General features: G+C 43.4%; 7 protein-coding genes and 1 long non-coding RNA gene across 13 annotated transcripts; 5 read left to right on the forward strand and 3 right to left on the reverse strand.

Moving 5' to 3' along the window:
- Positions 1–1,650: 1,650 nt before the first annotated feature.
- On the forward strand, positions 1,651–4,291 carry LOC110859184 (pinin). The gene is made up of 6 exons (XM_022108058.2): positions 1,651–2,020; positions 2,104–2,407; positions 2,486–2,650; positions 2,755–2,957; positions 3,026–3,117; positions 3,258–4,291. The coding sequence occupies exons 1-6, from the start codon at positions 1,881–1,883 to the stop codon at positions 3,851–3,853; spliced, it is 1,500 nt and encodes a 499-aa protein (XP_021963750.1). The 5' UTR covers positions 1,651–1,880; the 3' UTR covers positions 3,854–4,291.
- LOC110859187 (UPF0692 protein C19orf54 homolog) lies at positions 4,058–5,357 on the reverse strand. Its single transcript, XM_022108064.2, has 3 exons — positions 5,094–5,357; positions 4,755–5,030; positions 4,058–4,695 (listed from the first exon to the last, which is right to left on the reverse strand). Exons 1-3 carry the CDS (start codon positions 5,330–5,332, stop codon positions 4,260–4,262), a joined length of 951 nt encoding a protein of 316 aa, XP_021963756.1. The 5' UTR covers positions 5,333–5,357; the 3' UTR covers positions 4,058–4,259.
- Positions 5,358–5,625: 268 nt separating this feature from the next.
- LOC110859185 (extensin) lies at positions 5,626–8,491 on the forward strand. 4 transcript variants are annotated; one of them, XM_022108060.2, is made up of 8 exons: positions 5,626–5,836; positions 5,926–5,974; positions 6,110–6,627; positions 6,738–6,834; positions 6,894–7,264; positions 7,360–7,506; positions 7,592–7,681; positions 7,795–8,491. In XM_022108060.2, the coding sequence occupies exons 1-8, from the start codon at positions 5,792–5,794 to the stop codon at positions 7,915–7,917; spliced, it is 1,440 nt and encodes a 479-aa protein (XP_021963752.1). In that variant the 5' UTR covers positions 5,626–5,791; the 3' UTR covers positions 7,918–8,491. The 4 variants fall into 4 exon arrangements, with proteins under 4 accessions (XP_021963752.1, XP_021963751.1, XP_021963753.1 ...); XM_022108059.2 differs by having other exon boundaries at positions 7,360–7,497; positions 7,574–7,681; XM_022108061.2 differs by having other exon boundaries at positions 7,360–7,497.
- An 81-nt stretch (positions 8,492–8,572) lies between these two features.
- On the forward strand, positions 8,573–10,082 carry LOC110859290. Its single transcript, XM_022108209.2, has 2 exons — positions 8,573–8,725; positions 8,856–10,082. The coding sequence occupies exon 2, from the start codon at positions 8,921–8,923 to the stop codon at positions 9,371–9,373; it is 453 nt and encodes a 150-aa protein (XP_021963901.1). The 5' UTR covers positions 8,573–8,725; positions 8,856–8,920; the 3' UTR covers positions 9,374–10,082.
- On the reverse strand, positions 9,882–11,313 carry LOC118438710. The gene is made up of 5 exons (XR_004837009.1): positions 11,187–11,313; positions 10,768–11,121; positions 10,506–10,665; positions 10,096–10,399; positions 9,882–10,023 (listed from the first exon to the last, which is right to left on the reverse strand). It is a non-coding gene; the product is annotated as an uncharacterized LOC118438710 (long non-coding RNA).
- LOC110859396 (peptide methionine sulfoxide reductase) lies at positions 10,207–11,620 on the forward strand. Its single transcript, XM_022108342.2, has 6 exons — positions 10,207–10,396; positions 10,518–10,693; positions 10,770–10,884; positions 10,963–11,099; positions 11,202–11,291; positions 11,375–11,620. The coding sequence occupies exons 1-6, from the start codon at positions 10,235–10,237 to the stop codon at positions 11,532–11,534; spliced, it is 840 nt and encodes a 279-aa protein (XP_021964034.2). The 5' UTR covers positions 10,207–10,234; the 3' UTR covers positions 11,535–11,620.
- A 1,795-nt stretch (positions 11,621–13,415) lies between these two features.
- Positions 13,416–16,394, forward strand: LOC110859289 (acid ceramidase). Of its 3 annotated transcripts, none has more exons than XM_022108207.2 (6): positions 13,416–13,851; positions 13,919–13,959; positions 14,033–14,086; positions 14,952–14,985; positions 15,073–15,504; positions 15,591–16,394. In XM_022108207.2, the coding sequence occupies exons 1-6, from the start codon at positions 13,645–13,647 to the stop codon at positions 16,149–16,151; spliced, it is 1,329 nt and encodes a 442-aa protein (XP_021963899.1). In that variant the 5' UTR covers positions 13,416–13,644; the 3' UTR covers positions 16,152–16,394. The 3 variants fall into 3 exon arrangements, with proteins under 3 accessions (XP_021963899.1, XP_021963900.1, XP_035715312.1); XM_022108208.2 differs by having other exon boundaries at positions 13,417–13,851; positions 13,919–13,937; positions 14,010–14,086; XM_035859419.1 differs by having other exon boundaries at positions 13,422–13,851; positions 13,919–13,937; positions 14,018–14,086.
- Positions 16,395–18,272: 1,878 nt separating this feature from the next.
- On the reverse strand, positions 18,273–22,499 carry LOC110859303 (protein mesh). Its single transcript, XM_022108231.2, has 5 exons — positions 20,855–22,499; positions 20,481–20,784; positions 19,395–20,412; positions 18,873–19,309; positions 18,273–18,773 (listed from the first exon to the last, which is right to left on the reverse strand). The coding sequence occupies exons 1-5, from the start codon at positions 21,798–21,800 to the stop codon at positions 18,359–18,361; spliced, it is 3,120 nt and encodes a 1,039-aa protein (XP_021963923.2). The 5' UTR covers positions 21,801–22,499; the 3' UTR covers positions 18,273–18,358.
- Between the last annotated feature and the right edge of the window lie 48 nt (positions 22,500–22,547).

Genomic DNA, 22,547 nt, shown 5'->3' on the forward strand with positions numbered 1-22,547 from the left:
TCGCTGGGGCTTCATCTCATCATCAGAGTCAAAGCACAGCCATTCTTTGTGGCACAATGCAATCCCAATCCCTCCAGGCTTTCTCCTCCGCACAACAAATAATTATTGGTCAGATTATCTCGGCCCGATCAAAGCTGGGACTAATCAGGTCTGACATGCCTGCCTGTCAGAATTCGAATTTTTCAATCAAAATTCAATTAGAAAGTATGTACTCATTCTCAGTAAGTGCAGCTGAAAAATACGAGGAGGAGGCGAGTTGAGACTGAATTTTATAATATAAAATATAAGAAAAATATAAGAGCACGCGAGAGACAAGTCACTATTCTCATGCATGCGATCGACCAAATTTTACGTAAATTTCCTTTCAATGTTTTTTACACCATCATTCGCCGAGTGAGAATAGATCAAATAAGTAGATTGATTTTTGATATTATTTACTGTCCCAAGACTTCAGCCATAAATGAAAAGTGCTACGTTGGGGATGATGAGATTTTTTATTTTATTCCGGAATATATCGGTACACGTTGATAGAGTAAAGAGTGGTGAGCATTGAAATTACTGTATTATTACATAAAGCTTCCCATTGTGGACGAAGAGTGAGTGGCTGGATATTTCTGAGTGAGCGAGTGTCCCTCGCATCGAGATTTATTTATTCAGTTAAATAAATGACGAGTTAGATGATGAAAGCTGGTGCTGGTGATGTTCAGAAATTGACGGTGGACACTGTTCCATTGTGGAGGAAGCGGTCACACACGCTGTCCGTCGACAAGGAGAGGAGACGAGTCAAGTGAAATGAGGAGTGAAAGTAAGTGGGAATAAAAATTGAATATTATGCACTCTCGCAGTGGAAATTGCATTACAAGAGCCTCGTCCCCAAATTAACTTTGCCCTGTCCATTACGAACTTCAACTTGAGCAACAACGGCCGAATGGATGGATGGATGATTGAATTGGAAGTTTGACCCTTCCACCACCCAACCAACCACTTGACTGACTCCCTCCTTATTTGACTTCCACATACCTCGATCGAATAAGGGCTTCATCCGTCCGTTCCGAACACGTATAAGCACAAGGATTGCATGAGAATGGAATGATGGGCTCTTAATCGGTGAGTAAACATGGCAGCAGCATTTTTCCTCGCTCCTCTTTCTTTGAGCGGATGCTAATGGTGCCAGTTCCGGTCGGTGCTTTCTTCCTCCTCTGCATGTGCCACATTCTGGATGGCCGATGTGCAGGTCAGATGAAACTATTTCATGCATGGCTATTGTGTCGTCCTAAACGTCTCACTCAGCCGTCATCCCACTCTTTCTCTCTTTTGGCTGGGATGATGTGTGTACCCAAGTAAGTAATGCAATATCCGGTCGTCCCATAGTTTCCTCGTCTTTTTTATCCTCTGCTACCTGGAAAATTTCAACACGTTTCATCAGCCTGCACCCGCTGGATGTGTGCATTGCGAATGGTGTCACATAACCTGACCGCACTCTCATCACATTTCGTCCTCAACGTGTGCAAACATAATCATGACAGAGTGAAAGCAGCCACATTATTGCATAACCTTTGTTTCCATACAAGTGGAGAAAGTGGTGGTTGGGGCGTTGGGCTGGAGGTGTCCACTCCATCTGCAGACATCCTCGACCAACCTCTCTCCTCTCTGCTGCCAACTTCAAACCTCCCTGCGTTCTCCAGGACACAAAATTCACCGACTATTTAATATATACCTACTGTTAGTGTTGGTTGGTAGTGTTTTTAGTCGATCAGTTGTCATATAATATATAACAAACTAGGGGTCATCATCTTGACCTGAACATCTCCTTATCGCCCGGTGGTGGTCACTGACTCGCAAACTGTTTACTGTTTTGTGACAGAGCCGAGTATCAAGCGATGGCGACGGACGTGATTTCCAACTTGTCGGGGAGTTTGGACGCAGAGTTGGAGAAGGCTCGAGAAACTTTGCGCAGTGTGGATGACAACATTAAAAAAGTGTTTGGGAAGGATGCCTCAGAACTCACAGTTTTTGGAAGGTATGAAAGTTGATGCATATTAAAGTGACGTGTGACAAAGTCTCACAAAGTTTCTTAACTGCAAAAATTGAATTGTTCACTAGGGGCCGGCGACCAGAGGATGACCCAGCGAAGGAAGATCATTACAACAATGACCACTTTCATAGTCAGTCTGGAGATGGGGCGGGTGGAGGGCGGCGACGTCGGGATGATTTTGAGCGTGACGGAGATGAGCCGACAGAGAAACGGAGACGTGGCGAAGGGGGAGGCAGCTTCGGTTTTGGACCTGCTGGTGGAGGCAGATTGGGCCCAATGATGACGGGTGGCAATGGACCAAGGTTCGGAGGGGGGAGGCAGAGAAATTCTATCGACGGTGGTGGGGAGGATGAGGGATTTGCAGGGAGACGGGTACGAATCAAATAACCGAGAGATATTCTCAATCACCTGTCATGATATTGATTATAAATTGTATTTTATTTGTGTTAGTTGGCTTCAAGAATTGTTTCGTCCGCAAAGGAAAAGTCTCGAGATGAAGTTTTGGCCGAACAAAGACAAGATCGGTCTGGTAGGGAACGAAATCGCAGAATGTTTGGTGCACTTCTTGGTACCCTCCAACGCTTTAAGCAAGATGAGACTAAACTGAAGGCAAAGGTAATGATTTATAGAGATTACGTCTTACTTACATGGAGTATATAATTTTCTATCGGCTTAGTTATTCACGGTAGCAGAATTCTTGATGGTTTTGTAACTTGCAGGAGGATAAGCGAGCCGTCATTGAAGCCAAGTTGGATGAAGCGGCACAACATGAGCGAGAAGTTGTGAAGACTAAGAAGCAGGAATTAATTAAAGAAAGGAGACTGAGGCTAACTGAAATTAAGCGGATTGAAGTCAAACGGCGTCGCCTAGCCGAGTTGGAACAGTGGGAAGAGAAGACCAAATATTTGACTAATTTTATCAGGTATATATTTTTATCAGGTTTGTATTTTTATTTTATCAGGTAATTTTATCAGGCTTTATCTAACCTAGGACTGAAGCTAAACCGCACATTTTCTACTTGCCCAAATTGATGAACCCAATTATGGAGTGTCGTCTTGAACAGTCAAAACAATTTGTCACAGGTACTCCTTTCTCATCTCTTCTTTCACATTCATTATTACCTCGACCTTTGATTTATTTTCTCGTTTTATGAGTGCAAGTCTTCACACAAATGATGTTGTTTAAACTTGGTCATGACAAATCTAACTTCTCCATATTACAGAAATGATATCACACAAACGGAAACTTGTTCTTGACGATTTAGAGGATTATGAGCAGAGGAGTAAGCGATACTGGGAGGGACGGATGGCTGGTCGACCGAGCAATAGAAAAATTGATCCTATGGATGCGGACATTGAATACGAACTAGATGAAATTATGAAGAATGAGGACATTGATGTTCCTCTGGAGGGAGAAGATTTCACAATCACTGTCTTCACCAATGATGACGAACCACGGTCCTCCTTCACCAACAAGTCTGGGAGCAACGGTGTTGCAATGAAGCGAGAATCGGTAGATGGGAAGGAAAATATTGTTGGGAAAAGGGGGGTGGGAACTGATGACGAGGACAACGAAGAATTTCCTTCAAACACTTCTCGCAAAGGGAGGCCAGACGAGGAGGAGGAAGAAGATGGTGGTGAAATTACTGAAGAGACGATTGAAGTCAAGATTGAGGAAGAAACTGAAGAGATGAATACCAGTGATGAGGCCGTAGTTGTAGTTGCTCCTTCTTCCCAAGAGGAAGACGATTCCGTAGTGGATGATGATCAAGAGCAGGAGGAGGAGGACGAAGAAGAAGAAGAGGAAGCGGACGAATAGATAGATTCATTAAATATTACTAAATTTTTAAGATATTTGTATCAATCCGCATGACCGACTTGTAGATTGTTCACGTCTTCTCGGTACTATTCATTCAGATAATTAGTGTTTATGGGAGTGGTGTAATGGAGTTGGAGTAATTATGCATGGCTGAGAAAGGCGTCCATCCATATCCAGATTTAGGCTCATTTATGATAACGATAATAAGCAAGAAAAAATATCGTGTTTTATTGATATCTAGATTAAAAGATGAAGGATGTCGTCATTCATGTAGCTAATGTAATAATAATAAGTAGGTCTTATAAATGTAACCTTTTCTTTTGCTGTAGAATAGCCAATAATCTTATTATTTTATACATATTGTAGGCAAAGCGTGTTTTCATAACTTACGTCTTACGTCTTTCTCTTAACATAAAGTATCGGAAGATTTTTGTAAAAGAACTAATTTCGAGCATAGTTCGGTTTCAATGTCCCCAAATATGTAGCTTCCAGCAGGGGAGGCAGCTATCTTTTGGGACACTTGCACCAGATTTTGATTGCTAGCCATAAGATCATGAAAGTTCCACACGGCCGGTCGCATGCTTTTTCCGTGATGCGCAATCACACACGACAATGAACTTGTTGTGCAGGGAGTTTTAGTTGATAGAATAATATTCATACTAGCGGAGAGTTTGTTGGGGTTTAACACTCTGAAATCTGGGTCACTGTCATTTCCTTCTTCGCTTAAGGCACTTCCGAGTAGAGAGACTGGCACCGACGGTATTACGACCCCATGAATGACCGCCCAGTGGGCAGAGTGACCCTTCCGCAGTGTGGGCCCATGATTATAATCTGCATCGTATCTGCAAGTATTTTCGCAATAATTATTATCAATTAGTAAGTATGAATCCCGGTTTCTTACGGTATGAGGGCCACGTTTCCATGAAGCAAGTGATCCACTAGTAGACTCCAAGTTGCTTCAACATCACTTGTATCGAGTAAGGTCGAGTCGCAGTGGAACCATGTCTTTGCCAGCCGTTGCATATCAAAGGCTGAGAACATTTCACCAAGCTTGGTCATCCCAAGTCGAACTGCTTCCTCGAGTAGGGCGTCGGGGTTGAGTCGTCGTGGCGTCACTTCATCGTCACGGTAGGGTAGAAGGACTTGGGCTGCTTCCACCAGTGCGATAAGTCCACATCTACTTATGTGTATGTAGGTCTCGTCATACTTATTGATTGATATCATCGCATAAAGAACTTACACGGGTCCACATTGCAAAATGGGTGACAAGATAGGGTTGTAGACGATCAGCGTGGTTGAGTCGCCGGCCTCTTCAGTGGATTTTTCTGTGCGTCGTCGCGTCATCTCTGACCTAACCTCGTCCACCACCAGCCTCTGTGTCACTCCCCGCTGTGCTGGACCGTTTTTATAGGAGCGTCCAGTCGGGTGGTGGTCCATGGAGGCTGTGGGAGGAGGAGGAGGCGGCGGTGGAGTCATCATGATGTTCTTGAGAATATTTCTTGTTCTCGGGGATCGGGATTCTCGTCTCACCCCGAAAGCCTGGCCCAGCAAAGCATCCTCAAGTCTCTCTCTCCTCCACCACACCGATGATACAGATTAATATTAGTATTTCTACTGCTGCTGCTGTTGCTGACTTCACTTCGAACTTGCTCTAATTAAATTATTTACATTGACTAATTAAATTTTAACGAATAGTTAGTTACACCTTTCGATCGAGCTTGTTTCGTGTTTTTAAGCAGCAGCAGCAGAAACCCACTGACGTCGACGACGGCAAATCAACAACGAGAGGAGATTGGCTGGCGCTGAGAACGAGTTGTTGTTTCGTTTGTCCCGTTTCTTTGGGAAAAACTTAATTATTTTGAGCAGCGATTGAGAGTTGGGTCAAGAAAAAAGGTAACAATTTCGTGGGTTAGAAAAGGCTTAAAAATTGAGGGCAGGATGCCTGTGGTGCTTGAGCGGCCAAAGATGAGTCGCCCAATGTGGGTAAGGAATGATCCTTGAATTGTATTCTCTTGTAAACTATTATTGCTATGCATGTTTATTATGCCTAAACGACAATTTCTTCAACTCAGGACGCACTCAAGTGCCACATAATGCGGGAGAGACAGCGCAAGAAACAAGGTACCTCATTTTTGTCATCAACCAAACTTTCTTCACAAAACCGAGAATGATGAAAATCGTCGGAAATTAAGGTGTCACTGATTCTAGGAATTCAATTTTAATTAATGTTTCGTTTGTCATTGTTTGCTACTACAGAGCTCGAAGCTGACGCCGAGATGGATCGACAACGAAAAGAGCGTGAACGTCAACAGAAGCAGCATGTCCTTACCCTGAGCGAAACTCGGGAACAGATAACACAGTCTGAAGCCAGGTTAGCTGAACTGAAAGAAGAGAAACATCAACTTTTTCTCCAACTAAAAAAGGTGCTCAACGAGGATGAAATACGGAAACGTCAACTCTACACTCAAGAAGCTCAGGAGATGATGAGATTTCAGTTTAACTATCCAAATAATCCTCCAAGGATACAACTTATGCCTCCAGAACAGCAACAACAACCACCTCCTCATCACCATCCCTCTCAACAACAGCAGCAAGCACAAACTTATTTACAACCGATTCAGCTGACCAGAGCCCCAGTTTCAATCACTCAGCCCCAGGCCCAAGTTTTTAAAGTGGGACACCCTCAGCAGCAGCAGCAACAACAACCTCCTGGACCAGGTGGTGGAGGTGTATCGCATCATAATACTTCCCCGCATGCCCAGATGCCCATCACGGTGAGTTAACGTTTCTAAAGCTGTATGAAATGCATGTACACGTGCTGCTGGTAAGTGGTAATTGGTTGGGAAGAAGCTATACTAACATAATATTACGATTTTGAATTTAGATCAAACGATCGAGGAGCCCGTCACCACCCCCTCACCCCTACAAGTTTGGCCCTTTTAAACCACCACCGCAAGCGATTCCACAATACGCCCATCAAAGTGAGTCCTATAATTTTATTGTAACAAGTCATTTAATACTTTAAAAACTTTCAAAATAGCGTTACCAACGCAAACCCGACTTTTCCATCCAGAGCCGAACATTTATTTTCATCCACCAAGTCAAATTTCGCAACAGCAACCAAATTCTAACAATCAACCACCCCCATCCCAGCAGCAACAACAGCAACAGCAACACTCTCAACACGGGCCTGTGTCTTTCTCTTCTGTTCCTCATCCCTCGGCAGGACCACCCCCACAATCAACACTTTACACTTACTCCAGTGCACCCCCATCCAGATCTCCGCAACAGCCATCAAGGGATGAATCACAGCAGCAACAACAACAACAACAAAGACATGTCCCTGGACCAATGTTTATTCATCATGGTGCCCCTGTACCCAGAGGCTATGTGCTTCATCAAGCTGTTGAAGTAATAGAAACCCGAATAAGACAAAATGAATGTCTTCTCTAATGAATTAAATTGATTTTAATGTTATTTGTGTTTTTTTCTTTGTTAAATTCTAGCAACATTCGCGCTCCTCGCCGCATAATAAATTTCCAGAAGATGGTCCGAAATATTACCCTCCACCCACGCATGGCCTTGCACTACGTGCTCCACCATCCCATCTTATCCACCCAGGCCTCACGATTCAACCCAACCAAGTAAAACCAGTTAGTTGAACATTCCTTCTTTAATGCTTAACACAACATTTTTCTCTTTCTGTGTGACCACTTTAAGGGTAATATTTTGGTGCAGAATGTCCCCAGTGGAAGCATAACTTCCGGCTTTCCAATTCGTACCCAACCGAATGTGTCAACCTACCAAGGAAGACCGCCTTCTCCTCAGGTAAATGGCGAGGCCAGTGTTACCACGTCTCACTTCCATTATTCGTACTCATTCTGGCGACAATTTCTACACGAGTATAGAATATAAACAGTGCTGTTTTCTTGGTTCTCCAGGTTGCAGGTTCATATAGTGTGCCAGGTGGCCCTTCTAGGCACACGTATGGTCACCCACACGGACAGATCCCACAACATCCCATCCAAAGATATTCACTACCTCCAGGTGTCCAACGGGACTAAATAAATGACTATAAAACATAATTATTAATTTTTTTTAGATAGTTTTTGTGTAGTTTAATGGAAAATAATTACAAGTTTTTAATCAATGTTATTTATAAATCATGGGTGAGTTAAAGTATCCTCAACGATTTTAACGCTACACTACGCAAATGTTTTATTACCCCCGTTTTTACTTGATTAATTAAAATACGATAATAGGTGATTAGTTAGACTATGATAAGGATGGAAACTGGACAGAAAATCTTGATCACGGACGAACTAGAATTTGGTCCGTCCGTATGTATTTGATAATGCATGCATAGATGAGATGACGGCGTGAATGACGGTGAATTAAAGGACGATTAAATGACGATGAATTAAATACATAATCTAATTAAGATGATAAGTGACAACGACGAAAACAAGGACCGACTCTAGACATAAATAGATATTTGACGAGTGATAGTTTTGAATATTTTGATGAATTTTATGAAATATATTTATAAGAGGATAATTTGGTATAAAATGTCGTCAATATAAATATTTTATTTATACTAAACTAAACCAATAAAGCTTGCTAAACCTTGATGAATAACCCCTGTCTCATTACTTCAGTCATTATTTTCATAAGTCTTTCCTAGAAAGTCAACTTGAGCCATTCAGCTCGTCTCGTGGTGAGTTATGACTGACATTTGCTCAACCAGCAGCTGACGATCACAGCTGAATCCTCATATGAAGTCAAAAATATAAGCCATTGTTTACAAACAATAATGGTCAGATAACGGAAACTGTTACTGCCGCTATTATATAACTAATAGTAATACTTCAGGTATGAAATTTTACATGTGATAATTTTGTGTCCCTTTTTCTTCTACAATTCTGTTAACCCACAGAACTGTTCAGCTATGTTTTAATTCGCTACTAGCTGAGCTGAAAATACTTAATTTGTGAATACGTAGATTGCCTAGCTGAGTGAATAATCTGACATCCGTAATCCGTACTAGTGGGGGCACGACGACGAGGGATGGAGTCCGAGCTGGCCAAGTTTCGCCGAAGGAAAGAGCTGGAGAGGACCAAGGACGAGATGAAGGAAAAGGTCCATGGGGTTTGGAGTTCGTTCTCACAACGCCTCACCAACGCCGTCCTGCCTTCAGCCGACACAGCCGGCGAGGAATACCGTGGCGACGAAGACGACGGGATGGAGGAGGACCACATCTCACCTCCATTCCAGTGGCTGAGACGATTGTGTCTGGGGTTGACCTGGCTGCTCTTTTTCGTCGCCTTCCTCAAGCTGGAGTTTGGAGCCGTCTTCTTCACCGCCTCCCTCCTCGCCCTCATCTACTGGAACACGCGGACGGGAGGGCGAAGGTCGGGCGAAATTAGCGCCTACTCCGTCTTCAATAAGGGCTGCGAGTCCATCGATGGCACCCTCAAGTCCGAACATCTCGAAAAACAGTTGCTGTACAGGGCCAGCTAACTACATGGGAACACTTTCTCCAAGAAAAGAGTTGGAGGGGGTTGTTCATCCACGTGTAAATGTTAAAATTATAAATCCATTATATTTTTATGCGCACCACAATTACGCATAACAGTTCATTTATCAAGTTATTCTTTTATTAAAAATTACTAAGCTTTCGACAGTTAAATTTATAAAATAGTCACACTAATCCAAAGTAGTCACAAATGTACATGCAAATTATTTTTTTGCTTATAGCAAATGAAACGTTACTTGTAATTCATAAATCGAGCAATTATGTATGTACATATTTATATTTGTCAAACAATCCTGCACATTCAACTAAAAAGGCAGACAAAATAAATAAGTGAAACATGCCTAATAAAACAAGAAGGTCGAAATCAAATGATACTAATAGTATCATATATTATATATATTTATACATGATGTACCTGAGGAAGCGGAGTTTGTTATCGGTCAGTCAATAGTAATAAATCATGGGAGTTGTCTCAAATACACGATGATTGCAAGAATTATTTTATATTTTAAATAATGTCAATTTATGTAAAAAAAATAACTTTTAAGGGGCCGAATAGTGATCTTGACTAATTGTCCAAAGTATTTAATGGTTTTCCCAACCCATCAACATCGGATTTTTCCTCTACTGCCCACTACGGATAAGTGTATTGTATATTTTAGTGTTTGTGTTTAATAAACAACTTTGATAATAGCTAGCTAAAAACCTTATTATTATGGTACTCTAACCAACCAATCGTGGTGGCATTTCATATTTCTTTCTCCTTGGCGTCTATATACTGGAGCGTATCGTGGTAACATTTGCCTAATAAGTAATGCATATATTTTTATTTTGTATAGTTCGAAATGTTGGATTATTTGTCTGATAATTGCATTCCCTCTAGAGCAGTCCTCGGACAAGGACAGCGAAGAATTTCTAGCACGTCTCGTTCTTGTTCTTGTTCCTGTTCTTGTGTGATGGGCTGTTGCAAGAGCAAAGACGTTTGGCAAACTAACTTCAAGGCCACGGTACTTTGAAATTTTTACGATTTAATCAATAACGTTGTCCCAAGCGAGTATTATGTATCGGATAGGGGCATATATATATTGAACTTGTACTAATGACCAATCACTTTACCTGGTGTTCTAGGAATTGAGCTCTAACAAGTGTGACGCTGAGTGGGAGGAAATCATGGGAAACCCAGCCACCTTTGCAATGGGGAGTCATTGGGGACCTGCTGCCCGCTTCGGAGCAATCCCGGGAGTCATCCGTGTACGAGTAGGGTTCACCGGAGGCACTGAGGAAGAACCAATGTACAATGACCCGTAAGAAAGCACAGACAAGGTCAGAGAACAGACTTAGCGTCCCCATCTAAATATGCATGAAAAACCTGACGTACAGAAAGGATCACATTGAGGCAGTGAGTTTGCAGTTTGACCCTGACCGAGTCACTTATCAACGTCTCTTGGAATTATTTTGGGACTATCATGACTGGACTCTAGAAAATCCACATCAGGTTTGATGCCAAAGCTTTCAACCATTTATATTGAGTCAGGCAAGTGTGGTAAAATCCGGTAACTCTCCTGCTGTCCAGTACTCGTCCTTCATTTTCTGTCATGACGAGGAACAAAAGTCTGCAGCTGAAGCGTCTTTCCTGGAGATGCTGAAAAAGACTGAGAAGAAAGTCCGAACTAAAATTGGGACGTATACTCAGTTCTGGCAGGCAGATGAGTACGCAAATTCCGTGCTAAAACTAAAAATTACATTAGACACAACAAGAAGTTGACTTTTTAATTATTTACAATTATTAATACTTACTACTTATTGTTGCAGTGACTTTCAGCATAATTTGCTTCAGCAGCACAAGAACATCTTCCCACGACTTCACATCCCATTCGTCCAGTTGGCCCACTCTCACCTGGCGTAAGCCAATTTTTTTTACCACATTTCAAGGATGGCAAGGAACAATGACTGGATTGTTGTTGTGTCTGTTTTTTGGGGGGCAGGACGAGAGTGGAGGGCTACGTGTGTGGGTACGCCAAGCCGGAACTATTTGACGACGAGGTTGCCGAGCTCTACCTCCCGACAACGCTTTCCAGTGACATTCGCAAGGAGTGCATGGCCAATCAGCCCTCGGACGAGGGAGTCGACAAATTTCCTCTCTGATCCTTGAAATCATCCTTCTATTTATACTTATTTAAACTTATTATTGTTCCATAATTGTGTATTGTATTAAAAGTGTCTACATAATTGACAACATACTTATGGTTGGATTTTATAATGTGCACAAGTAAATAATTTAATGATAAATTGCAGAGTACGACACCATCTGAGTATTATGAAATATCATGGTCTCAGTTTATCCTGCAATTATTTAACATGTTTATTATCCATTGTTTAATATGCTTTGTGGTGAGTGACTCACTCATGTGCATGAATCTATGTGATAGTGTGAGACGTTGAGATATTGTATATGATAAAGATATGTAACACTATATTTAGATTTAAGGATGTTTTCACGAGACGATCAAGCATGACTAAAACCGTCACAATTCACAATGTAGCAAGTAATAAAAATAGCGTAACACGATGCATCGGACCACGGACTGCCGCGGTCAACATTTCGACGGACTCATCCACATATGAAATTAATATGATTTGCTCAGCAAAAGTCAGTATTCTTGCCTATCTATTAAAAGTCTTAAGCGTCATCTAAATGTGCTTATTACGTGGCTTTAATATGCTTGTACCACCACCCACCCACCCACCCACCTAGTTAATGAGATCATTCAACAAATCAGAGTTGACGCCGACAGAATGTTTCCAGCGGAATGTATTTATGTAAATATTACCAGGAAACGAAGGAGTGTGCATTGTTTTATCTCTTTTGTGTGCTGAGACTGGAGTGAGAATGACTGATAACTACGCATCGTGTTCAGTCTCGAGTCTCTAATCGTCTCAGTTTAATACCTCCTTGTATCGACATGAATCCTGCTGCGTTAAAATATTTATTGCTCTATTCCATAGCTCAATTCTGGCAAATTAAATCGCTCACTGGAATGACGCGATATAATTTATAGGTCATTGCGACTCAATAATAATTGCGCTGTTTTCCCGTAGCACCGCATTGCACAGTGTTCAAAGAGGCCAATTTATTGGAAGTAATTCCCCGAGCACTTTTCTCTTAATATTTTTGCATTTTCCGAGCTCTGGGGGGTCAAAGACGTGCCCATAAAAAAATTGACGAGCCACACCCACTTTGGGTGTGGTTTTTTCCTAGTGGGTTTAGGGTCAATCGCCCAGTCCAAACTTGTGTGCTAAGCGATTCTACACCTTCTAAAAAAATTTCATCAAAATCGGTCCATAAACAAAAAGGTTATTGCAGGTCAAAGTTTGGCGAAAGGCAAAACACCCCTACTTTAGGGGCGTGGTTCTCCGAAGAGTGCAAACTTCAAACTCTGAAAATGGTTGTAAATGATGGCCCCCCTTGGTATGTACATATTCTGAAAAAATGGAGTTCTGAAATTTGCACATTTCCATGAAACATGGCCGGGAACATTGAAAAAAATCATGTCGAAATTGTCCAAAACAGGCGAAACTCAACATGACGTAGAGTAGTAAAAATCGATATCTAGCTTCAGCTAGGGCTAAGAAGTGCGTCGCAAGTGAAATTGACCCATGTCGTAAGGGAATGGCGTCGACTTGTCGAAATTTCGACATGATCCTATAAAGCTCAAATTTAAAACTAGTACTCCCCCAGCATTCAAAATAAATATTCTAGCACTTTTGGCAATGTCGACAGCCAATTTCGCCGAATGTCGACCCTAAAATGTCCAAATTTCAAAATCGGCGAAATTGACTGTAGAATCGCTTAGCACACAAGTTTGGACTGGGCGATTGACCCTAAACCCACTAGGAAAAAACCACACCCAAAGTGGGTGTGGCTCGTCAATTTTTTTATGGGCACGTCTTTGACCCCCCCAGAGCTCGGAAAATGCAAAAATATTAAGAGAAAAGTGCTCGGGGAATTACTTCCAATAAATTGGCCTCTTTGAACACTGTGCAGTGCAGTGTCAACCAAGACCCATGTGTGCGGCATTCATTTTATTTCTCTACGCATAAACTAGGAATAAAGCATCAACAAGGAAAACATAAAGCCATTTGTACATATGTATATGTTAGCAGTTCAGTTAATTACATGAGCTGAGGATGAGCATATTTTTGACTGTCTGAAAATATTTATCGTAGTGTAAGTAGTGAACTCGATCGAGAAGACATGCAGACAAGTACGAGGCGTGGAAACATGAGATTTGTCTCATATTGCCTCCTCCTCCTTGTCGTGGTCTTAGGGGTCGCTTGCAGCAATGGTGATGGTGCTCGTCGTGTGTCGAATGACCCTCCTCGACCCCATGTCGACTTGAACGATGGGGATGTGGCGACGGACATTCTTAAAGTATTTGGCCGACCTGCAACCGACCCTTCAGTAAGTTGAGAAAAGTTTACCTGCATTCAATATATTACAGTTGCTTTTGTTTTGTGTACTTGTATAGTTTCTGGGATGTGAAACAGGTGCATATCCACCCACCAACACGTAATTCATTCGATCGAACTGTTGTCTAATAATAATTAAGCAATCAATAGCTTTACAGTTCATATCAACTCAGATTGCCCCCGCCAGACGAGTACCTCATAAACTTGGACCTCCCACCAGAATACAGGTAAAGTTTGTAATAAAATAAGCCAAAGTAAACCAGACCTGTACAAACAAGTTGACGACCTACACGGCTCTGATGCAAGTCTCAACTGGAGATTTACATTAGGGACTCCGTGCTGGCCCTGGTGACGAACTAATACAAACTGGTAGAGAATAAACTGCGGCAACGCAGGGTACACAAGTAGCGCAAGAGTGCTGAGAATGCGATACAAAATAAAGAAAACAAAGATTGCCGAATCTGAATTATTTAAAAATAACAAAATAATTGAGATTTCCTCATTCTATCTTGCTACTCTGAAGAATTATGCATCTTACATGTTTTACTATTTTATCAATCCTTATTAATTAATCAATCCTACTGTTTCATATGTCCTACATGTTAGTTTCAATTTTTGAAAATTCTCATTTTGCCCTAACCACACCCCCTGGGTGCGAGGGGGTGTGGCACAACTCGGGGACACTTAATTCCACTCTACTTTATCCATAGATTCAATTTTTGTAAAAATCTCATTTTGCCCCAACCACACCCACTGCGCACCAACCACACCCACTGGGCGCGAGGGGGTGTGGCACAACTTGGGAACACTTAATTTAACTGCCCTTCATACATAGATTCAATTTTTGTAAAAATCTCATTTTGCCCCAACCACACCCACTGGCGCCCGGGGGGTGTGGTCCGGCCGCCCCCAAAAGCTTAGGGGATCCTCCCCCTAGGGTCATACGTATGATGGCGAAAACCGATTTCGATTATCTCGATCCGTTCTCCTTTTACCGTGTTGACAGACAGACAGACAGACGGACAGACAGACAGACTAACTAAGTCATCGCATAAAGTAGCTTGCGCTACTTAATAATTGAGATTAATACAGGTGGGTTCAGGTTGCAGAGGAGAAGGGAATGCTTGTAAGTTAACATAGCCTTTATTATTGTGAAATTGATAGAGTGCAGTGCACTAGTGTCTGCATGATATCTAATTGACTACTTTTCCAGGTCTCCGCCATGCTGAACAACCTCAAGAACTACACCTTGTCGCTGTTTGGTGGGGAGCTGTTCTCATACGTGGACGCTCTAATGCCGCTCCTGGGGCGCACGTTGCCACCCCCGTTTCGGGACGAAATGCGGGGGATGAGTGAGATCAGCGGCATTCCTTTTGGCGAGCTCGTCCTCTACAACGTTTTCTACGAGCTCTTCACCGTCTGCACCTCCATCCTGGCGCAAGACACTGCAAATGACCTTCTCTTTCACGCACGCAACCTCGACTTTGGCCTCTTTCTCGGTTGGGACGCCAAGAACCAGACCTGGCTCACGACCGAGTTCTTGCGACCACTCGTCATTAAGCTCACCTTCACCCGAGGAAACCGGACCATCTTCCAGTCTGTCAACTTTGCTGGCTATATTGGCATCCTCACCGGACTCAAAAAGGTACACAATACATGATCAATGCACAATATGTATATAAGCACAAATACAGAGGGATTCCATATTTATGACACATGTCTTCTGTTCAGGACGCCTTCAGCCTTACCATTAATGAGCGATTCAATATTAAGGGTGGCTTCTTCGGGGTGTTGGAGTGGATCTTGGGAAAAAAGGACATCAAATGGCTAGGTTTCCTCACGAGGGAAGTGATGGAGAATGCCACGAGTTACGAAGAAGCGAAGGCCCTTCTGACCAAATCGGCCCTCCTCGCACCTGCCTACTACATTCTGGGTGGGGTGAGGCCAGGCCAGGCGTGCGTGATTACGAGAGGTCAGAGGAAAGCGGACGTGTTGTCATTGGGCTTAGGCAATGGTGGGGGTCAGAAAAACAGCAGCAGCAATTGGTACCTGGTTCAAACGAACTACGATCACTGGAAGGAACCCCCTTTTTGGGATGATCGTCGCAAACCTGCAATAACCTGCATGGACAAATTTGGACCCAAGGAGGTGGGGTTCAGTAGTTTGTACAACGTCCTGTCCACCAGACCAGTATTTAACAAATTGACGACCTACACGGCTCTGATGCAAGTAGCAACTGGGGAGATGGAGATTTATATTAAAGACTGCCATTCTCCGTGCTGGCCCTGGTAACTGATTCACTAACGCAAGCTAATTTTCATGCTGAAATTAAGGGTTCATTTGTACAATTATGTTTTATTTACAGTAATTTGTCACAAAGTCATTAAAAATACATGGTAGTTTTAAACTAATAAATCTGTAAAGATTAATTAAGCAAATAAAATCATAATTTTAATTTATGCCTCATATGACCTACTGTAAGCGGTCGAAAGTCCGCAATTATGAATAAAATCAAGTAAAAATTGTCCTCAAATAGTACAGCCCAAACGCATTTTAATAATAATTTTTAGTCCGAGTTAGGGCTTATGGAACCGTCATGTCCGTCCGTCCGTAAACACGATATAGAGACAAAACCGCTGAACCGATTGACTTGAAATACCATGTGCATATTAGACAAAGTTAGGAATCGAGTTCGAAGATGAGCGAAATCGGTCAAGTGGTTGACCGGTGGGGGTCATCGGAGTGGGTGGGGTATTATATGCACCAAAATTTCAAAATTGTCGTAGGCAGCTAAAATTTGATAGAGGTTCCTAATGGCTCCTAATTTAAATACAAAATGAAAGGTTTGAAAAATTTTCATCTTGAGGGGTCCTATGGGTGACCCCCACGAAATTTTTGAAAATCGTCATATCGAGCTGAAATTTGGTAGAGAGGTTGCTTATGGGTGGGTCGTTACGGAAGAATATAAAACCAAATTGGGAAAATTGTTATCTAGAATGACCCTGACCCATATCGATTTGTAGAAATTGCTTTTGAAATTGCTGATGAAATCCAACACGGTGAAACTTAATGGCTTCTCATGAAACTTTCATAATGAAAGAAAGTAAAAGTGAGCAAAACCAGACTACCAGAATGACCCACCCATGCCGTTTTTAAGAGTTGTTATTTTCATCCGAAATTTGTTATGGAGGCTAAAAACCACTTCTGGAAAGCACATATATGTAGCTTTAGAAGTTCAAAAAGTCCACTGGTCATGGTAGAAAGGGACAAGATTTGTGAGTACTTCAAAAATTTGGTGCCAAATAGTTGAAAACATCTAACAAAGATTTAACCATCCACAACACGAAGGTTGGTAATATTATGTCGGTTAATAATTACGGAGACAAATTTAGAAGCGGGCTCTGACTTACCGAGTCAGGGACTCTGCCCCTGACTCGGAGTCTGCACTGTAGGTTTTTATTCCTGTTGTGTGTTGTGTCCACACAAAAGGGTGGAGTGGGGGTGGGGTGGAATTATCAATGCTGAAGTTGCTGACCTTTGTCAAATAAGGTATAATGGTTGAATACCGTAGTCGAATCTGCTGCATTGAGTTTGCACACCGAGATTGTGCGATTCGATTCGAGCTGATCGAGGCGGCTGTCATTGTAAAATGCTGAAATGTTGTACTTTGATGGGTTCAGAATCAGATTCAACTATTGAATAACAAATCCTAATCCTGTGGAGGGTCGTCGCTGCAACAGGTACTGTATATTAATATTTACTATAAATATAATCAAACTATACATTAATAGCAGCTACATAGTTATTATTACGATGAGCTATTGTGCTGCGTAGATTTTTATCAATTTTAGTTGTGGAGAAGAATCTTCTCAGAAGATACGTGCTTTATATTTGCTCTCTTTTTTATTTGAAGAATTTGTCACCATGTTGCCGGTCGTGTGGGCCATGCTTCGGTCCTACGCTCCCATCATTTTGCTTCCGGTCTCCGCGGTCATCGGCCTCATTGGGTACAACTTGGAGGCCATCCTAAGCGACAAGTATACGCCGTACAAACCCTCCATCGAGGAACAGAGGGAAGACCGACAACTCCAAGAACTTGGGAACAATGGGTCCCCCCTCGTCGAAACGCTCCACGAACGCAAGTTTGTCCCCAAATCTATATTTGAGAGGAATCTATCTCCAAAATTAGAGGCCAAGCGGCTTCAACAAGAACAACAGCATTCTGTTTGATTGATAAAGACACAAAACATGGACTGCAAAGTCACGAAGATTGATAGTGCACCACTAGAAATGCATATTACTTGATATATATTAATTTAGTTTCGCCACTTTGGAAAATCGTGCTACTAATCGTAATTTTAGCTAAAGATAGAGCGATCGATTAATAAAGATTAGTGATACCATAAGCACGGATGAGATGTTTTATATCTGTCATGTTTAGATAAATAAATTTTATTGTCGATAAATATATGATGGATGATGGTCAAAAATGAATTATTTTACAATGATAAAAGAACAACAATAGAAATGAACATTGTTCCAACTTGAATGCTGAATAATGTCAAAGTAGCTTTGGCTCCTCCACTCGTGGACTTTTTGGTGGTGGTTGACGGTCCATTATTGTGCGAGTCCGAGGTTGTCATTCGGATCGTGGTTATTCGTGGGGTGTAAGTTGTCACATCGACACAATGCGGGTGGTTGCAGGGGACGGGCGGTTTCTTCTTGAAAATCTGGTCCATTTCCTCCACAGCTACTGCAATGTCCTTCGTGGCTTTCGCCAACGCTACGCTTCCCGTCGTCCCAAAATCAAAGAGACATTCACGTAAACCTCCACAAGTTTCCAACACCTTCTTTGGAATAGCTGACACATTTGGTTCCTTCAGATTTGGGAGGAAGTTGACATTTTGGAAATCCCTGCCATAATTTACATCATTTATTCATGAGTCTTACATATGCATATCTGATACTGATGGTATGATATACATAATATTATTTGTTAAATTTTTGACTCACGAGTGAGTTCGTCCGCCTTGGTAGAGGAATAGACTTTCTCCTGGGGTCGTCCTCCACTGAAGTCCCCACTGATGCACCTGAGTCAGGCTGGGCGATGCAGTGTTCAGAACCGTACCTCCGGTTAGCAACTTGAAATCATTTCCTGGATTCCCGTCAAAGTCACCCAATAGCCCAGTCAATAAACTCTTGTTCTTGAGTGATGCTGAGACGGATGCGGCGACATTCAAGGCGTCTGCCCCCTCAACACCAGCAATGTCAAAGGTGAACCCAGTTGAGAAGGATAGTGTGACTCGCTCTAGCTCCATCCCCATTTTGTGCAGGGCCACGGACACCCCAATTGTGTTGATGATGATGGGCAGAGAGGCACCGTTGGATGGTGGGGGGTCAACTTCCTCTCCATTCACCCATAGTCTGAGCCCTGTCCCACCCAAAGATACCTGCACATGTATACATAAGCAATTAAGCAAGTAATGCATTCACTGTAGACCCTCCTCACACATATGCAAATGAGATCCGTCATACCTGGACGGATGCCAGGGGATTTCTCTGTCTGATAGCAAAGGCAGTGAAGACGGAGGCATTTTGCTTCTGAAACTGGCTCATCCTGGCCTGAACCACAAAGTCGATGCTGCTGACCAGCCAGAACTCTCCGACTCCGTTGAAAGTGTAGGTTAGATTGTCCCACGTGGTTAGATGGGGATCACCCCTCCAGAAGGACAGCCGTGGGGAAACATAGCCCAGACCTAGGCTGGAGCGACTCGTTCTTCGCTCAGCATATTTGGCCCAGGCTTCTGGGGATGAAGCAGAGAGACACCAGTGGCGTGGAAGTAGGTCTCGCAGCTGGTGGGCCATGTAGCGGTCCGAGCACTCGAGATAAGCAGTGGCTGCTGCAGGAGAGTCCAGGACGAGACGACCGTCCATTTCCGAGTAGACACACCGTTGACAACTTCCCCCCGGAGTGGGAACACGTTGTCTGTAGGACACCAATTGCCCTCGATCCCCGGTCGTCTGATGTCCTCCTCCGGTGGTTGAAGGTTCCTGCAGAAAGTTCCAGTCGAATGTGGTTTGATCGAGAAGCGGTGGGCAAGGGGCGAGGTTATCTATGTCTCCCATACCAGTGTCCTTCAAGTGCCAGTCCTCACAGAGCGCGGCATAAGTTTCCCTCGTAGATGATATGTTGGTGTAGATGATGTCCGAGTGGAGATAGACGGAAGGGGACTGGTCCTCCACTGGAGTGAGGTATGCAAAATAACCAACTTTGGGGCTACGAAAGAGACCACTGTTCACTCCCAGGGGCCAGGTGAAGGACCCGCTGTTGAACACGCTGCTCGTGACCAGAGTTTCTGCTATCTGTTGATGCTGTCGCTGTCGGGGAATGGTGGATGAGGATAAATCGAGGACGACGAGGATGAGCTGCAGTAGAATTTCGGATGGCGAAGCAGTGGAGGCAGACGGGGATGGCAGAGGGGCGGCAAATACAGTAGGGTTCCAAGTCAAGTGCACTTCACCGTCGGGGTGAAAATGGAGGTTTAAGCGACGTCTGCAATTAAATATTGAATGAATTAAACGCTTTGAGACTAAACCCAAGAAAACGAGTAGTCTACTCACCCTGTGGGAACAGCGTTGGGTGGGTATGGGAAAACTTGGCCCTTGTAGCTGCGATCCTCTCGAACATCCAATCCGTCAGCCCCCCTGCGTGTCCTCGTGAAAGTCAGTTCTACTACCACACGAGAATAAGCGGTGGGAAAAAGGGGAGCTTGACAGACGACGTGGGACAAGTCGGGCTCCACCACTCCGACTGTGGTGGCGAAAGGGGTGCCACTCTGAGCAGAAAAAGAAGGGTCGTAGAAGCGACACTCAACATTGGACACGTTCCGAAGACATGGTCCCCGAACTCGCAAGGGCATATGACCTGGGAAACACATACATAATCATCATTGTCATGTACATATTTCAATCTCACTCGAACCGTGCCTGCTTACCCAACTGGCAGACGACTGCCGGATCAACTCGAATCTGTTCAATGTCGTTATCTGCAAAATTGCATGCACTTGATCGGAGCTGGTCATCCACTCGGAAAACCCAGCGTCCCTTCACTTCCGGAAAGATATTTGACCTCTCCGTCAGATTAAAAATGGAGACTGGAAGGGTGAAGATGGATGACGACGGCTCTGACGAACTGGTGTTAGGAAAGCTGATTCCGGCGACACTGGTCATGTCCCCCGCAAGTGGAACGGTGGTGGAGGAGCACCTGGATGACTTGAGGTAATTAATCCCCTCCCAGTCTGACCATGGATTTTTGGGCCAAGTAACTAGGTCATAGTTGAAGAGGACGAAAGAACGACTGCCCGAAGTGGTCAGCACGGCTTGGAAGGTGTTGAGTTTGGGGAGGCAGGTGCAGTTGGGATTCTGATAATAGGGTGGTTCCCAAAAGGTCAGCCCCTCCCACGTTACCACCAACGCCCAGTCCATTCCCACATCTTTGAGGGAAGGGAACGCAGTTTTCACGTCCCGCGTCACTTCCAGGAGGAGTGAGCGGTTCGTCGTCTGACGATAGTGCATGACCCCTTTGTATGGATCCACCTCTCCCAACAGGGGGAACACCGTTGGGGGACCTCCGGCTAAAGGGTCCTGGGTGATGCTTTGGGGTGAAAGGTAGGGCAGTTGACCCCCATTATTGAAAACAATGATGCCCTGTTTGTTGAGGTGGAGTGAAGTGTGAGTCCCTCCAAAGATGGTGAAACCAGTGGCAAGGGAGAAATTTAGTTGCAGGGATGTCAGTGGATCGCCAGGAGTAGGAGCCGGAAGTAGTTGTGAGTCCCCCGCAGTTGGACCCCAAGCGTACAAACCACTACTACTCGCAGCAGTGGTTGTGGGGGGCCCTTCCATTAGGAGGACAACTAGGAGAAAGATGAAGCTCGTAATCATGTTGATGGAGAAATGGAGAGATTATTAGTCGTTGTAGCGAGTCGCAGTAATTTTACAGAGAGAGATTGGTAATTTATACGTGACAAAGGATGGGGGCATGATCATGTACTCGTAAACTAATTAGCTCCAGACTAGACTGTTACATACTTCACTATCCAAAGTGGAGCATATTGAGTCGAATGTAAATCGGCCCGTGGATACTTCTATAATAATGCGTTGTTGTTGCTGGTGTTGTGTCATCCTTGTCGCAATTAAACGAAGAAAGATTTTCGTACATCCTATATTCCGAGAATAATAAGGAGAAAAAGTGAGTCACCAGGTTAGTCGAAAGAAAGGCAATCCAGATCATCGCAGTTTTGTAGTACTAGATAAACATCAAAGTACGGGCTATTTCCTGCCCGTGTTCGTGCTCGGTCGCTGCTAGCGTATGTAAAATATGCTGTGTTGGCGGTGCACCACGCAACAAATTACAAATTACGAATCTCTTATGCAGAATCACACCGTCCCTCATTAATAATTGAAACATTTGTGCCTGCACCTGATGGTCTTGTATTCGATTTTCAGAGTTTACTAACCAAATTATGATGAGTATTATATGATTATAATTCCGCAGTAATATCTATAGCCGGAACTAATTAATCAAACAGTGTTGTTGGCCCATAATAGTGGAAATCCTCCTAAGAAACTCAGAAGCAAACAACACAGAGTTGCAATAACTACATAATTTATATTACGCCGAAGCGTTGT

This window comes from Folsomia candida, unplaced genomic scaffold (assembly GCF_002217175.1).
Source record: "Folsomia candida strain VU population unplaced genomic scaffold, ASM221717v1 Fcan01_Sc025, whole genome shotgun sequence".
In the NCBI taxonomy this organism is placed as follows: Eukaryota; Metazoa; Arthropoda; class Collembola; order Entomobryomorpha; family Isotomidae; genus Folsomia; species Folsomia candida.